The sequence below is a fragment of the Mustela putorius genome, unplaced genomic scaffold (genome assembly GCF_011764305.1).
Source record: "Mustela putorius furo isolate JIRA1106 unplaced genomic scaffold, ASM1176430v1.1 tig00003962_pilon_pilon_pilon, whole genome shotgun sequence".
NCBI classification, from domain to species: Eukaryota; Metazoa; Chordata; class Mammalia; order Carnivora; family Mustelidae; genus Mustela; species Mustela putorius.
The window spans coordinates 14,618,033-14,638,635 of record NW_025422106.1 but is presented as its reverse complement, the minus strand read 5'-3'; the positions used below and the strand labels follow the sequence as shown (position 1 = coordinate 14,638,635).

Sequence of the window (20,603 nt, the reverse complement as noted above, 5' to 3'; positions counted from 1 at the left end):
TTTTAAAGTTGACACTGGACTGTTCTTCCTGACTAGTGTCCCCAGATGGATTATCCATCCTCTGTAGTCCTTACTAGTAATAACGATATTTCCCCTCTGACTGAATATTCAGATTTATACTCCATGACATCATTGACCTTCACAACTACTCCTTGTGAGGTAGATTTTACTACCTCCATTTTCAAGATGAAGGATGAAGGTGGTCCAGGAAGGTGATCAGTGGCTTTTCTGTGAATGGGCTGTGATTTTATTCCCACACAACTGCTTTCCTAGAGCATCAAGAATTGACTTCAGCCTCCCTGGTCTATCAATTACTCGCTATACAAAAATAGGATCTTTCTGTTTACTGGAGAGGGTAGGGCATGAGACTTCTCTGTCTCCCAGTATCTCCATCCTCCACAGCATTGATTCAGAACATATGCAGCCCCACCCCAAACCTCTCTAGTAAAACTGGCCCTGAAGAGCCTGGGGAGCCCCTGGAGGCTCTCATAAAAGTTTCCCCTGTTCCCTAATTGTCAAGGGATAGGACAGACTTTCCCTCTCTGCCCAGGCTCGCCTTGATTCTTGTTTTGATTCCCCTTGCTTGGTGGGAGGAGCATGAGTGAGTCACCCTGAAGAAACCCTCACTTGTGTTTGGCCCTTGTCTTCTCTCTCATGTCATAGGCTCTGAGGTGACTCATCTCAGATTCCTCCAGAACTGAGCCTTTTGCTGGACCTATGTTCCAACTTGTGCCTCCATGACCAGGTGGATAGCACTCCTCGTGCCTGTGACCCAGAACCCTGGCTGACCACACTGAGGCAGGATGCTCCAGCAGGTAAAATGTCACCCTTAGGTAACCTAGGCCCTGAAGCATCTAAGGCACTTCCCACCTGTCAGTTAGGTGGCTGGATGACGTTTCTACTTACCCTGACCTGGAAGGAAGGGAAAGATCCCTTAAAGGTCTTTCTTCTTCTCACTCTTCACCCAGTCACTCCAGTGCCTTTCACCTGTCATTGAGAGGCTTTTCTTGATACCTGATTTGAATCTCTCTTACTGTGGTCTTTAGCCCTTTTTTCTGAGATGAGTAAGATGGGACGGTAAGATGGGATGGGGAGGGGACTCCTTGGAGTACTTTGGTGACTTCACAAACCTGAACCAGGGAAGGAGTCCTGAGAGATGTCCCTGCCAGCCTGAACTGTTGAGGTACAGTGAAGGTCTGAGGCTTCCAAGAGGAGGTATTCTTTGAAGCTGAACCTTAAAGAATATGTAGGAATTAGCTAGGTGGAGAAGGGAAGTAAGCAGTCCAAGCAGAGGTGTCAGTGCAAAATGTGGGTGAAGATATCTGCATGGAAATATAGGAGTCTGATGAATGGATCATGAAGTGCATGGTGAGAGGTTGCTATTGTGGCCCTTATGCCAGGCCTCTGCCTCTCTAAAAATTCTACTGTGGCCCCAGGCCTTCAGGAGTCCAAATCACCCATCTCCTATCCGTATCATCCTTCTCATGCAGCTCTCACTCCAAAGAGAATGCCAGTAGATAGATATTTGCTGCATTTTTATTTACAAAATGTGGCCAGGCACTGGGCTGAGGCAGATGTTTAAGGTGATCCCTGCTCTCCAGGAGCTCACAGTCTGGTGGAGTCCTAGGCAGGTAAGTGCCTGAGACTTACTAGGATAACCAGGTGGAAAGCCATCCAGCCTCAAGGGAGCCCTGGTAGACACTACTGCTTGATCATCTTCCAGACTTTTGTCTTATGAAATGAGCTTGAGACTGGGGAGAAGCTGGCAGGACAATTGTCTGCTCAGGGCTTTTTTTGTGTTTAACTTTTTTTTTTTTTCTTATTAAAAAAGCAGTAATGTTCATCATAACCATACTGGCAGCTGCTCTGTGTTGAGCCCCACCTAAGTAGTAGGTACTAGTCTAAGCATTTTATGTGAATAATTTTGTTTAGTCCTCAGGTAGGTTACAGTGTTACATGTACAGAGCTACTATATCCCCATTTTGAAGATACAGGTCAGAGAGGTTATGTGACTTTTTCAAGGTCACATTCACCATAAGCAATGTGGAAAATATAAGCAACAAGAACATTAAAATTACCTGTAAGTATACTACCCAGAGATAACATTTTAGAAAATATCCTTTTTCCCCCTAAGTATATATTTTTAAAATGTTTGAAGCTATCATACTTTTTTGTAACCTGCTTTATTCCTTTATAAGGATATACTATAAATTGTCCACCATTAGGACATGTGGGTTGTTTTCAATTTTTTTACCATTATAGATAGCTCAATATATACTGAATATTCCTATGGCCTTTACATAGCATCATTTTCTAAAAGAATTCCAGGCTAAAGAGGTATGTGCTTTTCAGGCCTTGATATATCATTGCCTAATTAAAGAAGAGCTGTTTTTAAAAGAATAATAATAGCTAACTTTGGGTGCATATACCAGGTACCTTCTCTAAATCCTTGATGTGCTTATTAGGGTCTGACGTAGGTGCTATCAGCATTCCCATTTTATAGATGAGAAAAACTGAAGCATAGAGAGTTTTAAGTAATTTACATAACATGATGCAACTAGTAAGTGGTAAAATCAGAATTCAAATCCAGAAAATCTAGCTTTAAGGTCTAGGCTCTTGACTATTATACTATTATACTTGACTATTATACTATTATACTATACTATACTTGACTATTATACTATTATACAGCTGCCTAACTAGTTGGATCAGAGCTGATCTTAAAATATGGCTTGGCTTGTGATTTCCCCTCCTCCATCCCCAGAGTAGAGTGATTTGCATGGTTCCAGCCATGGTCTGACCTCAGCATTTATCCTAGAGGCCAAGAGCCTACCTTGTGAATTATGGTAGGCCTACATTCAGAGAACAGGCAACATCTTTGGAAAGAAACTTGTTGCTGGGCCTCTCAAATAACACTTACCACCTTGGGAACTTTGAACTTTTCGGGTTCACTAATCTCATTGAAACCTACACAGTCGTATTATGGACTCCCTTCTCCAAAAGCAGATTTCAGCCAGGTACTACTGTCTTCTATTCCCCATCCCATGTTCACTGCAGTCTCCAGAGAGATAAGAGGAAAAATGAGAAATATGGAAAGAAGAAACATGTGGAAAGTGTTGGCATCAAGGATCGTACAGGCGAAAGAGAAACAGCCTTTTCCCCTTGGTGCCTATTCTTAACCTCATCCAATTCCAAGTCAGGCTCCCTGTCAAGTGGACCAGGGCAGAGGAAGTTAACTAAATAGCCAGGCTAAATTTAAGCCCAGAGAGCCAGGTGATGAAGGCATGGGGCTACGTCACAGCTGGTTTTTTATCACATGCTAAATGTTCTCTTTCAAAAAACGCCCAAACCATGGTTTTTTCCTGGGGGAGGGATGGTTTGTGATCCCCTATAGCAGTCCCCTACCTTGGTCCTCACCCCTACCAGGCCCAGTAAGGCTGGTGGCTGGCCAGCCTGGAAGCTGGCACTCATTCAGAGGAGAGGGGATAGCATTTTTTCATTTACTGAGTATACACTGTGTGCCAGGCACTAAGTGCTTTGGGTGTCTCTTTATTTTTCTGTCCAATAGCTCTGCAAACTGGTTTTATTTTCCTTTATTTACAAATAAAGAAGCTGTGGCTCAGAGAAGTTAAGTAACTTAACCAGGCTCACAGTCTTAGTATGTAGCAGAACTGAACATACTGAACATATGTGGCAGAATCTAACCAGATTATGTTAGTAGAAGCCTGTTCTCTTTCTTCAGGCCCTCACCCCTGTATTACTGCCAGCTGGTCTCAGTCCCAGCTTTCATGGCCCTCTTCTCATGGCTTCTCAGGTTAATGGTCACAGTTCAGGCTCTGGTGCCCAAGGTGGGGAGTCCCTCAGAGAAGACCTGCAGGAGTTCCTGAGCGGGGAAGCCCCGCTGCACCAGCTAGATGACCTCACCAAGGTGAATCCTGTGACACTGGAGACAGGTATGGGCCTCCCTCTCCTCAACAATGCCGTCTCCAAAACAGCCCTTGGTGCTTGCCCGGCTCAGTTGGTGGAGCGTGCCACTCTTGATCTTGGGCCTGTGGGTTTGAGCCTCGTGCTGGGTATAGAAATTACTTAAAAATAAAATCTTAAAAAAGGTGCTGTCTCCAAGAGCGTGGAGATGATGTGGGTAGTCCGCACAGCTTTCCCTGGTCAAGCCAAGGCAGGCAGGACCTCGAGCCAGATAGGCTGCTCCAGACCTCTGCCTGGCAGCTGCACACAGACTCCCCAGGGCAGACTTTGCTCCAGATTTGGGGCTCATCTTAATTAGATCTTGTACCTATTCATCAGGGAGCTGCTGGGATCTAAAGGCACTTGGCTAATTGCTAGTAGCACTGTTAGGCCAGTGTTTGTGTGGGCAGTTGTGTCTATATTTGAGCCAGACTTTGCTAAAAGTGCCTCTGCCTCAGTCTTGAGGTGTTTGCAGGCTCGGTACGCAGCAGACATATTCTACACCAATGCTGGCTGCACCCTGGTCGCTCTGAACCCTTTCAAGCCCGTCCCTCAGCTCTACTCACCAGCACTGATGAGAGAGTACCATGCTGCTCCGCAGCCCCAGGTAAGACTCAGCCACATCCTGGGCCTCAGGGCTCCGCCATATCCCCTAGGCCTCCTTGCAGCTTCCCCATCATCATCCATCTATTCACCAGCCATGCGGTCATTCAGAGTTTGCTGGTGCCACAGCCCTGCCCACCAAGGGATTGAAGAATTCTGGATACAGGACAGGTGCAAAATGAGATATAAATAAATATTTGTTTAACTGAGTTTGGAACCTAAAATAAAAAGATAGAATAACGGATTTTTTTTTTCTTGTTTGTGACGTTATTAATAGGGACAGATTTATGAAGGTATATTTGTGTATTTAATGAACCTTTTTGAGGGGGGAGAATAAATAAGGCCCTAGAAAATTCAGCACTTGTTCCTCTCCTCCAAGAGGAATGAGAGGAATAAATTCTGGTGGGGTTGGAGTTGGAGCAGGCAGCAAATAAACTAGCTGGTGTTTAAGTGCATGATGTCCTCAGAGAGAGGGAAGAGCAAACTTGCTGGCAGGAAGGTTACTGTCAAGGAGAGAGACAGCAGATGAGATGGGAAGATGAGACAATCCAGGGCTGCTGGCGAAGGGTCTGAAGCAGCACAGCAGGTGCAATATATCCATGGTGCTGCTCCCCCAGGAGTGGAGGGACTGACTGGAGCCTGCCATGGGGATAATTACTCTGGAAGCTGGGGGAGTCAAGTTCAGAAAGGTCAAACAAGATATAGGGAGCACAGGGGTGCCTGGGTGGCTCAGTGGGTTAAAGCCTCTGCCTTCGGCTCAGGTCATGATCCCAGGGTCCTGGGATCGAGCCCCACATCGGGCTCTCTGCTCATTGGAGAGCCTGCTTCCTCTCTCTCTGCCTGCCTCTCTGCCTACTTGTGATCTCTGTCTGTCAAATAAATAAATAAATTCTTCAAAAAAAAAAAAAAAGATATAGGGAGAACAGTTGGAGGCTTTTAACAGTCCAGGGAAGAGGAGGCTGGGGCAGAGGCAGGTGCAGAGAGGGAAGGCTCTGTCATTATCCACAGCAGTGCCTTCTCTCCAGGAATCTGTGGATAGATGATGATTGCTGGGTGGGCCATGCCGGGCTGGCTAGGCATTGTGCAGATGGCCTGGCCCCCCAGAAGCTCATGCATGGTTAAGTGTCTGAGTCTTCCCTGAGAGCCCATATCTCACTGAGAGCCTCTTCAAAAGCAAAAGCCATGTCATGGTTTCCTGTTTCCCCAGTGCCCAGTTTAATGCCTAGCACATTGAGGATAATTAGTATTTGTAAATGGAAAGAATAGTGGCCTTGAAATTCAAGTCACATGGTTACAATTACTTGCTGAGTGGCCTTGGGAAGGTTATTTAACACCTCCAAACCTCAGATTTCTCGTCCATAAAATAGGATTAGCTATCCAACTAATGGATAGATTTTTTAGGCAGTAACTTATAGGAAAGTTCTTTGCATGCTGCAGAGTACAGTAACACAAAATAATAAGCAGCAGAATAAGAATAAGACATAAGGTAAGATAAAATGGGAGGACAAAGTGTTAAGGTTATAAACTGGTAAAGGCCAGCACTGCTTCCATACTAAGAGAAGGTGAGTGGATACAGCCATCATAGGGGTCCCACAGTTGGGTCTAACACTGTTATATCCAAGGGATTTTTCTAGAGGAAACCTGGCGCTGCTGTTGGCAGCCTCCCCTCTCAGCCGTCATTTGATCAACCACTCCTTGGAGACAGGCGTTCCCTTATGTGGCCTCTCACCCCTTGATGTTTTAGAAACTGAAGCCCCACATCTTCACTGTGGGTGAACAGACCTACAGGAACGTCAAGAGCCTGATTGAGCCAGTCAACCAATCTATCATTGTCAGCGGAGAGAGTGGTGCTGGAAAGGTAGGAGGGCCTCTTTCTTACCCTGTCAACTTTTTGACTGGTGGGGTGGGCAGAGAAGAAGGAGGTCATTCCTTGTGGAGTCGTTTGCTGCCTAGTCATTCCCAGATAGGCTGGCTAAAGCAGGGACTCAGCGTGCAGTGGTAAGCTAAGGCAGGAAGTCAAGACACAGCGTTTTAGTCCAGGCTCTTCCACATAACACTGGGTGAGATACTTTTTCTCTCAGTCTTCATTTTTCTCCTCAAAGGTCTCTGCGCTGACACCACTGGAAACAAAAGTCAGCTGTTGGGGATTCCAGAATATGGTTAAGAGGTTCTGCAAACCTCAGTTCTTTGATTTGTAACATGACAGGGATAGGAGGACCAACTTGAAAATCATGGGACTCCTACGAGAGTTAAATGGATCAGTGCACGTAGGCACTTGGTGGCACACTTAGCACGTGGCAGCACTCTAGAAGTACCTGGGGTTACTGGTGGGAAAAGGTTTAACGGAGTAGTCCACCCACTACATGGGTTGGCCATGATGGCAAGGACTGTGCATTGGGCCAGCTGTACGGAAGGACAGAATCATTTGATGCAGTCTTGTGGCTCCAGGTTCCCAAACCACAACAGGTGAGACAGAATGCTACACCGGGCTGGTTCAGGAGTTGCACAGCTGGTCAGAGGAGGCCACCAGGCCAGACCTCATCACCTTCTTGCCAAGGCTCACCCAGCCACCCCACCCTTTCCACAACGCTTTTACCATCACAAGGGATTTTTTTAGACCATAAACTGCCTCTGCCTATACTTAACATGTGAGAGAATTGCTGAGCACTGAGCACCTGCCAGCTTCTAGGCCGTGGGCTAGCCACTAAAGAATGGCAGGGGACGGGACGCCTGGGTGGCTCAGTTGGTTAAGCAGCTGCCTTCGGCTCAGGTCATGATCCCAGCGTCCTGGGATTGAGTCCCACATCGGGCTCCTTGCTCGGCAGGGAGCCTGCTTCTCCCTCTGCCTGCCATTCTGTCCACCTGTACTCGCTCTCTCTCCCTCTCCCTCTGACAAATAAATAAATAAAATCTTAAAAAAAAAAAAAAAAAAGAATGGCAGGGGAAGGAACAAAGATGAAAAATGCAACATACGGCTTCCAGGGAGGCTCTTAGTCTACTGAGAAAGACAAGGAAACAGGTGAAAATAGTAAGCTGCAGGGATGACAGCTTGGACTTGGGTGCAGAGAAGATCTTCAAGAGCTCTTTCAAAGTGGCCAGTGCAGTGGCTCATACCAGGCTCCTAGAGGAAGCGCATCGTCCTCCAGAATTGCTCTGGGGAGCAGAGGCGGACCTGGCCTGAAACCCATGCCACCGGAGGTCAGCAACTTTATTGAGCAGTCGCTATGGTCTTTTGCTGGGTCTATATATATATTTTTTTAAGCTCATTTTTTTTTTTTTTTAAGATTTTACTTATTTTATTTGACACAGAGAGAAATCACAAGTAGGCAGAGAGGCAGGCAGAGACAGAGGGGGAAGCAGGCTCCTTGCTGAGCAGAGGGCCCGATGCGGGGCTCGATCCCAGGACACTGAGATCATGACCTGAGCCGAAGGCAGCGGCTTAATCCACTGAGCCACCCAGGCGTCCCTTTAAGTTCATTTTTAATAAGTAGTAGCATAACTACATAGTTCAAAAGCAATACCGCAAGGCTTACAAAGAAAAACAGTAGGGGCACCTGGGTGGCTCAGTGGGTTAAGCCTCTGCCTTCAGCTCAGGGTCATGATCTCAGGGTCCTGGGATCAAGCCCTGAATCAGGCTCTCTGCTCAACAGGGAGCCTGCTTTCCCCCTCTCTCTGCCTGTTGCTCTGCCTACTTGTGATCTCTCTCTCTGTCAAATAAATAAATTAAGAAACAAAAAACAAACAAACAAAAAAACAGCAGCCCTACCCATATCTACAAAGACTGTCGCTCTCTTCCAGAGGCAACAACTTTCACATCTTCTAGCATTTTATTTGGGCATTTGCGTCAGTATTTTTTTTTTTTAAGATTTTATTTATTTATTTGACACAGAGAGAGATCACAAGTAGGCAGAGAGGCAGGCAGAGAGAGAGGGGGAAGTGGGCTCCCCACTGAGCAGAGAGCCCGATGCGTGGCTCCATCCCAGGACCCTGAGATCATGACCTGAGCCGAAGGCAGAGGGTTAACTCACTGAGCCACCCAGGCACCCCGCATCCATATTTCTAAACAACATCCTTTTATTAAGTTTTCAGTTTTTTTACCTTATCGTTCATTTTTCAGGTATGATAAAGATTTAGCCCTATTTCTCTGCCCCCAGATACATAAATGTCACAATTTCTAGTTAATATGCAGTATTACAGCCATGTATATATTGCTCATAGCAAAGCAGTATAATAAGCTGTCCTTTCTTATATAATTTTACTTGCCCTCTACTTCATAATCGCCCTGTTTTTTTCACTTGTTTAGTTTTTGTATACCTATTATTGAGTTACTACTAAACCTATCACCAAAGCTGCATAACACCTGTCCACTGGCCAGAACATCAGATCCTTTTTTTTTCTTGGTGATGTTCTTCCCAGAGCTCCCAGATCTCTGGCTCCCACCTAGACTGGTGGCTGTCAGTGGGTATTGCCACACAGTTACTACTTGGGAGCTTCTCTGCCTCACTCCGGGATCCCCCAATTGCCCTTTGTCCTATGACAAACCCCTGCCCCCAGAAAACCTGTTGCTGGAGCCTGCGGCTTCAGTTTCTTAACGGCCTTGTTTTTATGGAACATGTTCTTTAGTAGCTTCTTGGAAAAGGTACATGTGGGCAGATTTTTGAGTTGTTGCACCTCTGAAAATGTTTATTTTGCCTCAAATTTTATATGTTGGCTGGATTTTATAATTCCAGGTTGGAGACCATTTTCTTTCCAAATTTATAAGGTTTTTTCCTTCTCTGTTCTTTGAGTGTTGTGACTGAGAGTCCCAATCCATAATGGTGATTAGTGTTTTGGTTTGTTTGTGTTTTTGTTTTTGTTTTTCCAAAAGCTTTTACAGTCTTAATTTTTATTCATAGGTAGTAAAACTCACAGTGCTATGTCTTGGTATGGTTGTTTTGTTTTGTTTTGTTTCATTTGCTATGCTGGATATTTTGTGTGGATTTTTTTAACCTGTTCTTTTGTTGGGGGAAATTTGTATTACAGCTAACAATTTAATAATTTCCTCCCTTCTGTTCTCTCTTTTGGGATCTCCTGTTAGAAAGAAGTTTGATTAATTATCTAATATTCTTATTTTTCTTACTTGTTCTTCTGTCTCTTAATATTTTGTTTTACCTTCTGGGAGATATTCTCTACCTTCCAATTTTTTGGATTTTTGTTAAAAAAAATGTTAATTCTGAGAGTTCTCTCTTATTCTCTCAATATTATTCCCTACTGCCCCACCATCCTGGTCTTATTTCACATATCAGTATTTTTTTTTTAAGATTTTATTTATTTATTTGACAGAGATTACAAGTAGGCAGAGAGGCAGGCAGAGAGAGAGAGGGGAAGCAGGCTCCCTGCCGAGCAGAGAACTGGATGCGGGGCTCGATCCCATGACCCTGAGACCATGACCTGAACCAAAGGCAGAGGCTTAACCCACTGAGCCACTCAAGCGCCCCAAGTATTTTTTTTTTTTTTTTTTTTTTTTTGACACAGAGAGAGATCGCAGGTAGGCAGAGAGGCAGGCAGAGGGGGGCCTGGGAAACAGGCTCCATGCTGAGCAGAGAGCCCGATGCAGGGTTCGATCCTGAGATCATGACCTGAGCCGAAGGCAAAGGCTTAACCCTCTGAGCCACCCAGGTACCCCTCAGTATCTTATTTTTGAGGATACTTCATGATTTTGTCTTCTGCTCCTTGCATTGACTTTGTTTCCTTCTAGTTCCTTTTCCTTCATTTGTTGTGATATTTGTCATTTGTATAAAAGAGGTTTATCAAATAGTTGATGATCACTGTTCATATTTAAGTTTCTGTTCATATTTAAGAATAAGGCTTTAAATGCTTCATTAAGCAACTGATTAGAATCTTCATGTTTATAGATAGGATTGTCAACCAGGGAGCCTCACTGTAGGTAGCTTTTGAAACCTGTGGGACCCTGAATGTCCACAACTTTTCTCATAAGCTTGTCAGGCTCCAGAAAAGATTCTTTAACAGAGATATGGAAACTATAAAGAGTTAAATGAAAACGATAAAAAATAAAAGTATAATGAATAATTGTTTCATGCTTATCAACAGACCAGACTTGCAGATGAATACATCCGTAAATTTGAGAGTAAATCAATAGAAATAATTCAAATTGAGAAACAGAGAGAAGCACATCTGAGAGCTGTGGTACGGTAGCCCACGGGCTACCATAGTTGTTCTTGGTGCACCAGGAGAAAGAGAACACATGGATCAGAGGCTGTACCTTACACAATGAACAAAAGATGAAAAGCACAGATCCAAGAAGTTCAGAAAGCAAAAGCAGATGAATACAAAGAAAACAAATTGCTGGAAACCAAACATAAGGAGCAAACTTTTAGGGGAACCAGCAAAAAAGAAATATTATGGAAAGAGGAACAAAAATAAGAGTGACAATGGGCATCTTTCAAAACCTGCAAGCCCAGGCATGCCTGGGTGGCACAGTCAGTTGAGCATCTGACTCTTGGTTCCAGTACAGGTCATGATGTCAGGGTGGTGGGATCAAGCCCTGCTCCACACTCAGCAAAGAATCTGCTTCAGATTCTATGTCCTTCCCTCTGCCCATCCTGCTCATGCTCTCTCTCACTCTCGCTCAAAAAATAAGTCAGCCAATCTTTAAAACAAAAACAAACAAATAAGCAAAAAAACCTGCAGGCCCAAAGGTAGTAGCAACATCTTTAAAGTGCAGAAAGAAAAAAGTGCTGAAAGAAAGTATCTGTTGGGGCACCTGGCTGGCTCAGTTAGTAGAACATGTAACTCTTGATCTCAGGGTTATGAGTTTGAGCCCCACATTGGGCATATAGAGATTACTTAATAAATAAGAAAGTTGGGGTTGAGGTTTGTTTCATTTTTTGTTTGTTTGTTTGTTTTTAAGAAAAAAATATCTGTCAACCTAGAATTCTGTTACGAGGAAAAATACCAAAATATCTTAAAAAATGTAAAACAAGGGATGCCTGGCTGGCTAGTCAGTGGAGCATACAACTCTTGATCTCAGAGTTGTGAGTTCAAGCCCCACACTGAGCTTTGCTTTAAAATATTTTACTTTAAAATTTTACTTTAAGATTACTTTAAAAAAATTTTTTTTTAATTTTTAAAAAATGGAAATGAGGGGCACCTGGGTGGCTCAGTGGGTTAAAGCCTCTGCTTTCGGCTCAGGTCATGGTCACAGGGTCCTGGGATCGAGCCCCGTAATAAATAAATAAATAAAATCTTTAAAAAAAAAAATGGAAATGAAATAAAGACGTTCAGACAAAAGTTGAAGGAATTCATTGCCAGTAGGCCTATACTACAAGGAATATTAAAGTTCTTTAGGCCAAAGGAATATGAAACCATGTGAATATTGGGATTGATACAAAGGAGTAAAGAGCATTGGGGATGTGGTCAGTTTTAGCTGTGAGCCCTCAGAGACACTGAGTAGCCTGCCCAGGTCAAGGTGGGTTGTCGCTTCTCCCAGCTTCCTTCATTTCTTAAAGGTGTCCTCTGGAACTAGGAGCAGCAGAAGTGATAAACCCCCCACTTCACAGATGGGGGAATTGCCTTGCCCAAGGACACAGTTGAATTCAGCATTCCCTCATTTGGTCAGCATTGTGCCTAGAGAAGAGGGCTCTGGTGGGCCCCATATCATGAGGTACAGTAGGAGGGAATGTGGACATGGCTCCCACAGGGTGGTTTCTGCCACAGACATGGACGTCCCGCTGCCTGATGAAGTTCTACGCTGTGGTGGCTGCCTCACCCACATCCCAAGAGAGCCACAAGATTGCAGAGAGGATTGAACAGCGAATCTTGAACTCCAACCCTGTCATGGAAGCTTTTGGTGAGCTTGGTGTCCTCTGCATAGTACCTTGATTCTGTTTCCCCTGGGATTTGCCACTTCCCAAGGAGAGGAGTAGTGCTTTCAGTCCATCTGTGGGAGTTGGAGGATGAGAGTATCACTCACTGCCTTGGACCCGCAACCTCCCAGGGTGCCCTTGGGCTCCTTCCATTAGAATCACCCCCTCCTCTGGCCTAGGCAGATGTAACAGAGTGCCAGAGAGGACCTTGTGGCTCACCTTGTTCAAATCCTGTTCTTACATATGGTTTCCTGAGGGTTCAGAGAAGGGGACTTGTCTAAGAATGCTCTTCAGTGAGTGTCCATGTTGTGACTCGAGCCTAGGTGCATCTGGCTGGGCCCACAGCTGTCCCGAGGCAGAGCGGATATAAGTCTGTTGTACCTAGATGTTGTCTAACTCAGTAGTGACAGCTTGTTGGTTTTGGCCCTTTCCCTTCAAAGAATACAGTCCCTGACCAGCTAGGCTTGCTCATTCCAGTTCGTTGCCAAGAAGCTCTAACCCTCCTGAAACACGTTTGCTGAAGCCCAAGTGCCCATTCCCTAGTCCTGTCCCCTGTGACATGGAAACCCATAAAGGGGCTTTTGGGTGACTTGAGGATAGGGACGTGCCCTTATCCCGGCCCATAAGAACCCGGTCACACTGGGGGAGTGGTATGAACCTAGGTGTGATCTGTAGGGAATGCCTGCACCCTGAGGAATAACAACAGCAGTCGCTTTGGGAAGTTCATCCAGCTCCAGCTAAACAGGTAATGGCTGCTGCCACTCTGGCTAAGGGGAGGACGGGGATGGGGAGTCTGAAAGTGGCTAGGGCTGCTTCCAGCCTGGGCTGCTCCTCTGGGCAGAACCCTGCCCCTCCTGGCATGTAATGTTTGTGGAATAAATGAACCTGAGGGTGATCTTTGAACCTGGAGAATTCTAGCTACTCCAGCCTCTAAAAGACACTGAGGCAGTGTGCTTATCATGGCCTATGAATTCCTCCTGGCTTCTACCCTGGTTCAGGGGCTTCCAGTTAAACCACCACCTCTCTGGATTGCACCCCTGAGCTTGAAGCAGGGGTTTCTGTTCCTGCCTTGACTTGGGACAAAATGGTATATAGAGGCCTTGGCCCTGTCCACCTGAGCTGGTCACAGGGGAATGTTCTAGACCACCCATGGACCTGCCAGGTGGTCCCTAGTGCTCAAGACCCACTTTGACTAGGTGGAAGAGCTTTGGGGAGAGTGGCTATGTTGCATTCTGGCAGACATTAAGTCCTTAATAAATGCCTACCTGGTTGTGCCCAGGGCCCAGCAGATGACCGGAGCTGCAGTCCAGACATACCTCCTGGAGAAAACACGAGTGGCCTGTCAGGCGTCCAGTGAGAGGAACTTCCACATCTTCTACCAGGTTTGTGTCCAGCTGGGCCCACAGCTGCCCAGATGTAGGGTAGAGATGGATCTGAGCTTCCAAGCCCTCTTCTCTGCCCACCAGGCCCCAGGCCTGACACACCGCTTTCAGTGATGCCGCCACTTATTCCTGCAGACTTTCCGTGACTCTTCTGCCCCACGCTGGACCTTGGCTCCCAGAATGGTTTTGACCTGGAGATGCATTTGCTTTCTCTATCAGACCAAAAGGTCCTTGACACTGGGACTGAGTCTCCCTCATCAGACCAAGGACTCTTAGAATGGCACCTGTCTCCAGCAGAGTGAGAACTTCCCTAGAGCTACGTCTGATGTGTCTCCCATCAGGCTTGGGGTACCCCAGAGCCTGGATAGGATGTCTCCTGCTCATATGGACCTGGGCTCCCCAGACAGGAGTCGTGTTTTCTTCATCAGACCACAGGCCTCCTCAGCAGGCTGTTTTTGCATCGGGTTGGAGACATTCAGAACTATTGCTGCGACTTTTGTCCCTGGGCCTGTCCTGGGCTCTATGCCTTGGCTCTCTCACCTCTCAGCCTTGTGATACCAAAGCATTTTTCCTCTCGAGGCAACCCCGGGCTTATGCAGGCCTGGCTTCCTCACACCCTCACCTCCACCACCTGCCCACTCCTCCCCACAGATCTGTAAAGGAGCCAGCATGGACGAGAGGCTCCAGTGGCACCTCCCCGAGGGAGCAGCCTTCTTTTGGCTGCCCAACCCAGAGAGGACCTTGGAAGGTAGGGGGAGCCTTGTCCAGCACCCTGGACTGGCCCATCAGTACCCACTCACCCTCTGCACAGGGCCTGCCTTCACCCCTCGATGCCCCTGCTGACCTCTGGTCCTGACCCTGGGCTGTGACTTGGATTCCTTTTCAGAGGATTGTTTCGAGGTGACCAGAGAGGCCATGCTTCATTTGGGCATCGACACCCCTGCTCAGAACAACATCTTTCAGGTTAGAAGAAAAGGCACATCTCTTCTGTTTGGCAGAGGTGGTGGATGGGTAGCCCCTTTCATGGGTCCCTTCTCTGAACTCTGAAGATCTAGGGCTTGAAGCCCCACTGTGCAACCTCTAAGGAGTCAGTTACCCTCTGTGCTACTGAGCCTAGATGGGGTGTCAGGATGGATAGGGCATAGGGGACAATGATTGACTGCACAGATGCGGTGGTTAAAACCTAACACAGTGGTTGGGGGCTCAGCGGGGGGAGGGTGAGGTGCCTAGGTCAGTTACTACTGCAGTGATCAGAATATAGAATAGAGAACTAACGCTATCACAGCTTTGTCTAAAGTATTCAGACTTTAACAGACTTTTAAAATCATGTTCATACCTCTTAGTCCACTTGTTTTTTTCAGTAGTCCTACACATATGGAGATTATTCCCATTTTTATGCTTGAAAAGACTAGAGAAGTAAAGTGACCTCCCTAGCCCTAGGTCAGACATCACTGATGGTTTGTATCAGATGTAGGTATTCCGACTTCCCACTTTTCCCTCCTCTCAGAGTGTTGACCCAGGTGAGCTGGGCCCACAAGTGGCCTCCCTTCTCACCCTCCCAGAGCACCAGCGGGGATATATAGGGTGGGTTGGCAGCAGCCACAGCGAAGTCTGTGCGGGGGAGATGGTGGTGCACTGGGAAATGACCTCTGCCTCTGGATGGGGGCTGCTCAGGCAGGAGGGGGTCATGGCCTATATATGCACTGTAGGGCTAGAGTTTGGCCAGAGGGAAAGCACATGGGGACAACCAGGGCAAGTGGACAACAGTTGGGTTCTGGATAACAGTGTTGGCCTTGCAGTATCCTGACCCTCTGCCCACTGGGCATGGCAGTCTTCTCCGAAGGTAGGCTGTGGCCTCAACTCTAGTAGCATGTAGAGACCCCCCTGCTTGGAACCAGACAGGGACGGTAGGGGAGGTCCTACTCCCCCAATAAGGGTCTGAGAGCTTTCAAGTTGCTGGACTTGAGTCTCTTCTCTGTAGCCCCTGGGGACTCATCCGTGTGGATCAGTGAGTGCACAGTCCACTGTAGAGTGTGGACTGGGACAGAGAGCCCACTACACAGTCCCAGATTCCACCCCGGGCTGAGCTGTCAGAAGCCCCACAATGCTGAGAAAAGGCCAGAGGGAGCCAGGACCAAACCCCCACTGGCCACACAGCAGTGAGCCTGGCACCCAGGTAACAGTGGTATTGTCACAGCCTGCCCCTAGAGAAGGGGAGGCACAGGGACAGGCAGTGGGTGACTTAGGAGCTCTACTGGCTGCCCTGGGAGGCATCTGAAGTCAGACTGCCTGGATTCTCATCCTACTTTCGTCTTTTACTAAGTCTGTGGCCTGTAGGCTTGTGATTTGAAGATTTTATTTTATTTTTTAAGTAATCTCTACACCCAATGTGGGACTTGAACACACGATCCCAAGATTGAGAGTCACACACTCCTCTGAGCCAGCCAGGACCCCTGTATGAACTTCTCCCTCTGTCACCTCTGTCATGGGCATTATCACAGCACATTCCTCACTGGTAGTTGACAGGACTAAACAAGGTGATGCCTGTAACTCTTACAGAATTGTGCCGGTGGGGTCCCTTCTCAGGGGGCATCAGTTAGGAGGTTCTCTTCTTACCCTGGTACTATTCAGCAGGAGACGGGCCCTTCCTGGGCGAGGCTCCAGCGCTGGAGAAAGAGCTCACACCATGTCCTCTCTTGCCCGCTCAGGTCCTGGCCGGACTGCTGCACCTCGGCAACATCCGCTTTGCCCACTCTGAGGACGAAGCCCAGCCCTGCCACCTGACAGGCGATGCCAAGTGTGAGGACAGGGTGGGGGCCTGGGGCTCGGGCTGTGGTTGTAGCGCCAGGGAGCAGGGCCCACCCTGTCTGGAAACGGGCTAGTGTGGGCGGGACTGGGTGGGGAGGCCTGAGGAGGGAATTCGGAAGGTGATGCTCTTGATGAAACTGTGGATGTTGGTCCTTGCCCCATCTCTGGGAAGACAGCATCGTCCCTATCTTTCAGATGAGAGAAAAAAAGAGGGTTTATAAAGTGATTTGTCCCACATGAGTCAGTGTGGACTGAGACCGAGAATCCTGGGTTTAAGTCATGTCTCTGCCTTAGGCAAGTCCCACTCACCTGAACCTAGGTTTATTCTGTCCCGTTGGGTGGGTCATGGTTCCACTGTGATGACTTCCACGTGGTCTTGTGAGAAGGGCTGTTTGGATGGAGGGTGATGTGTCCCTCTCAGGCTCTCTCAGGACATCAGCCTTGCTGCTGCAGCTTCCAGAAGACCCGCTGCTGGAGACGCTGCAGATCAGAACCATCAGGGCAGGCAGGCAGCAGCAGGTATTCCGGAAACCCTGTTCCCGAGCAGAGTGCGACACCCGCAGAGACTGTGTGGCCAAACTAGTCTATGCACGGTGAGCAATCAGGCCCTGCCCTCATTCCACATTCTCCGCCTATCTAGAGCTGGACCAAGCACCCTCAGGCAGTATGCCTAGGTCCCTGGTGAAGGCTTCTAGATAAATCAGGCACATTCTTCTCCATGCTTCCCAGACCCTTCCCAGATCCTTGGGACTTCAGGGAGTGGCTTCTGGGTTTTCCCTGAGCAAGGCCTTTGACCTTAATTCCAGAGTCCTCTGCCTGGGGAAGTTGCCACAGTCTGGGTGAAATTCAGCTCATTGTGAAAGCATAGGAGCCTACCTTGCCCTTGGCCATGGGTGAGGAAAGCCTGCCTGACTCTGCCTGCGGAGCAGGCCTGGAGGGCAATCTGGGGCCGTCACAGTTCCAGGCTTAGACTTCTGGGTGAATTGGCTCCTCTGTCTCCATGTGCCCTCATACTTCGTGTCTTTATGTTACCTGGGGATAATGATAGATGGAGGCAGAGTGTGGCCCACTATCTTGCACAGCATAGTGTGCCGCAAGTGCGAGCCCAGAACATGGTGAAGGTGGGGTCCTGGCCTTTCCCTGGTCGGTTATTTGGGCATCTCCACCCTCTGGCCATGTGGGTAAGGTTGATTTCTCACCATGGCTTTTGAGAACCTTCAGGGTACCAAGTAAAGGTATCAAGGGCCCAGAATCCTCCAAAACTATGGGACCGAGTATATGCATGTGCTTATGGGAACTAAGGCCCTGGGGAGAGAGGGTCCCCCCACTTTTGTGAACTTCCCAAGAGGCATTACTGGGGGAATAAGATCCACTGAAATGAAAATGGCCCGTGGCATTTAGGCTCAGGCCTACCCCCATTCAGCAAGAGACTTCATTCCCACTGCCCCAAAGCTGATTTCAAGCCAAAGACTTTTAAAGCCTTTGTGTCAAGTCACGGCAAAATGAGCAGATAAGATAAATATGACTTTGGCCACAGACAGAGTGAGCCTGTGTGAAATAGAACATTTCATACAGGGTTACTGTATCAATTGGTCATTTGTGTCTAGTACCTCAGATGGGTACTTGAATCCCCTGTGGCAAAAACAGAAACCAGAGCCTGATTGCAGTAAGTTGCAGAGCAGTCACTTTAAGAAAAACTGTAAGAGGCCCCTTAATAGTACCGTACATAGTGCTGAACGTGTCCCCAGGACAGTGACTGCCTTGTCTTCTTGGGGGTAGGGGGGAATGGTCCAGAGTACAGGATGCCACTTGGGGCCACTGCGGGATCAAGTGGGGGCATGTGGCAGGGTCTCAAGTTCTAGGCACTACAGGTCTGGTTTTGCAGGGGAGTCTAATGAACTTGGTTCTTTACAAGCCTAATGCAGGCCTGCTCATCAGTTCCTTCCCTTCTAATCAAGACACCAGCTGAGTGTCTGGCCAAGTGACTGATGGGAGATGCACTCCCCATCTAGCCCCAGGGTCTCGTCCTTTGTTCAGCGTGCTGGCAGGACAAAACAGATTTCTGTCTTGTCAGGGGACAGGCACGACTATGGGGTTGCCAGGTTTGGGATACAGGCCCTTCGGAGCATGGCACCCTGGCTGGAGGAGCAGTGCTGCTGTCCCTCAGGCTTACCTGACCTCTCACCGGAGTCCTCTCTCCCTCCATCCCCATCCCAACAGGCTGTTTGACTGGCTGGTGTCCGTGATCAATAGCAGCATCTGTGCAGACCCTGCCTCCTGGACCACTTTCATAGGTAGCAGGGGCTCACCTTTTTGGGAGCACTCCTTCAAAAAAAGAACCATAGTGTCCACTGTGTGACTCCGGGCAGCTCTTTTCCCTTCTCTGCACCATCTTGTCCTCAGCCACCAATGTCTGGGCAAGATGGCTCATGTTCTCGGTGCCCACATCTGACCCGTCGGTAGCTCTCCAGGCAGACTCGGATGGTGTCTTGTCTGTGAGGGCCCCTCCTCCCCTGAGACCCTGGTCCAGCCTCAGGAAAGCAGTTGGGGGAGAGGCAAGATAGCTAGATTAGAGGGATTTGAGGGACATGCCAACATGGTTGGAACTGGGGTGGAAAAGTCAGGGAGAGGAGGAAGTCAAGCTCAAATATGGGAAGTTTGCTCAAGGGACAGTGGCATTTTAGATACCAGCTGGGCTGGTGAGATTAAGGCCCTCCAAATTGGATTGGACACAGAAAATGTTCTCTAGGCCGCCCCTCAATCCTCATTCAGCCTTTATTCCTGCTCTGAATTCTGAGGGGCCATGAAGTAGAGATGGGCCCCACCCCAAGGTGGGGTGTCTTCTGTGCCCACCGCCGGGTGTCATGCTCATTCAACTCCATCTCCAGGCTGCCAAGCATGCACCTTTGTCCCAGGCTCCCACAGTCCCCCCAATACTCCTTCTGCCTGGGCAGCAACCCCATAGGCTCTCCACCATCCTCTCAGGCCTGCTGGATGTGTACGGATTTGAGTCCTTTCCCAACAACAGCCTGGAACAGTTGTGCATCAACTACGCCAACGAGAAGCTGCAGCAGCACTTTGTGGCTCACTACCTGAGGGCGCAACAGGTGAGGGGTGGAGAGCTTCTTCCGGGGGCTTACCAGGAGCCTTTCGCTCCTTCTTTGATGCCATTCTGGAATATGCTGTGGTATTGAGACCAGCCATGGATGAGCCATCTTGGCCTCAGATCACGTTTGCCTTCTCCTGCCATCTTTTATTCCCTAGGAGGAATATGCAATTGAGGGCCTGGAGTGGTCATTTGTCAACTACCAGGACAACCAGACCTGCTTGGATCTCATCGAGGGGAGTCCCATCAGCATCTGTTCCCTCATAAACGAGGTGGGGTCAGCTAGTGTGCTGAGCACCAAAGTGGGGCCTTTCTGGGGCCTTGGAGACTATACTGTGCCCCTGTGCCTCTGTCTTCCCCTCTGCCAAATGGGTTTGCTAATCCCTATGTTCCTTCCCTCTCAGTGTCACTGTGATGCCTCTGTGACAGCTCTGCAGTTGAGGGGGGAGGCACAGGGCATGGGGACTGTGAGGGTTGTGGCGAGCCTGTCTCGTGTTTGTGGCTGACCACCCATCGTTTTCCATGCAGGAATGCCGCCTAAATCGGCCAAGTAGTGCAGCCCAGCTCCAGACCCGCATCGAGAGTGCACTGGCGGGCAGCCCCAGCCTGGGCCACAACAAGCTCAGCCGGGAGCCCAGCTTCGTTGTGCTGCATTACGCGGGGCCCGTGCAGTACCACACCGCAGGCCTGGTGGAGAAGAACAAGGTGAGGCCAGGCCATGGCTTGGGGAGGCCTGCATGAAATGAGGTGTTGTTACTGCTGCACATACATGGAAGTTTCCAGTCATGCACTCTCTCTCCTGAACATCCTCCCAGAATCCAAAGTCACTTCTTAGGCCTACCTGCATGAGGTCCCTGATAATCAGGGATGAGCTGC

At 48.3% G+C, this 20,603-nt stretch overlaps 1 protein-coding gene across 5 annotated transcripts in view; it reads left to right on the top strand.

Annotated features, from left to right (window-relative positions):
• The window catches only part of MYO19 (myosin XIX), a 32,986-nt gene that overhangs the window by 1,773 nt on the left and 10,610 nt on the right, over window positions 1–20,603 (top strand). For 3 of the 5 annotated variants that reach the window (XR_001178603.2, XM_045069943.1, XM_045069942.1), the window contains exons 3-17: window positions 664–815; window positions 3,815–3,953; window positions 4,422–4,570; window positions 6,311–6,424; window positions 12,283–12,415; window positions 13,107–13,176; window positions 13,711–13,813; window positions 14,465–14,561; window positions 14,700–14,776; window positions 16,522–16,612; window positions 17,043–17,214; window positions 18,842–18,915; window positions 19,607–19,728; window positions 19,886–19,999; window positions 20,256–20,432. Coding sequence is in view for 4 of the 5 variants with exons in the window: in XM_045069943.1 (XP_044925878.1) it covers window positions 804–815; window positions 3,815–3,953; window positions 4,422–4,570; window positions 6,311–6,424; window positions 12,283–12,415; window positions 13,107–13,176; window positions 13,711–13,813; window positions 14,465–14,561; window positions 14,700–14,776; window positions 16,522–16,612; window positions 17,043–17,214; window positions 18,842–18,915; window positions 19,607–19,728; window positions 19,886–19,999; window positions 20,256–20,432 (1,644 nt within the window). In the remaining variant the exon portion in view is untranslated. Of the gene's footprint in view, window positions 1–663; window positions 816–3,787; window positions 3,954–4,421; window positions 4,571–6,310; window positions 6,425–12,265; window positions 12,416–13,106; window positions 13,177–13,710; window positions 13,814–14,464; window positions 14,562–14,699; window positions 14,777–16,521; window positions 16,613–17,042; window positions 17,215–18,841; window positions 18,916–19,606; window positions 19,729–19,885; window positions 20,000–20,255; window positions 20,433–20,603 lie in introns of those variants that run through there. The other 2 variants (XM_045069945.1, XM_045069944.1) reach the window with 2 other exon arrangements.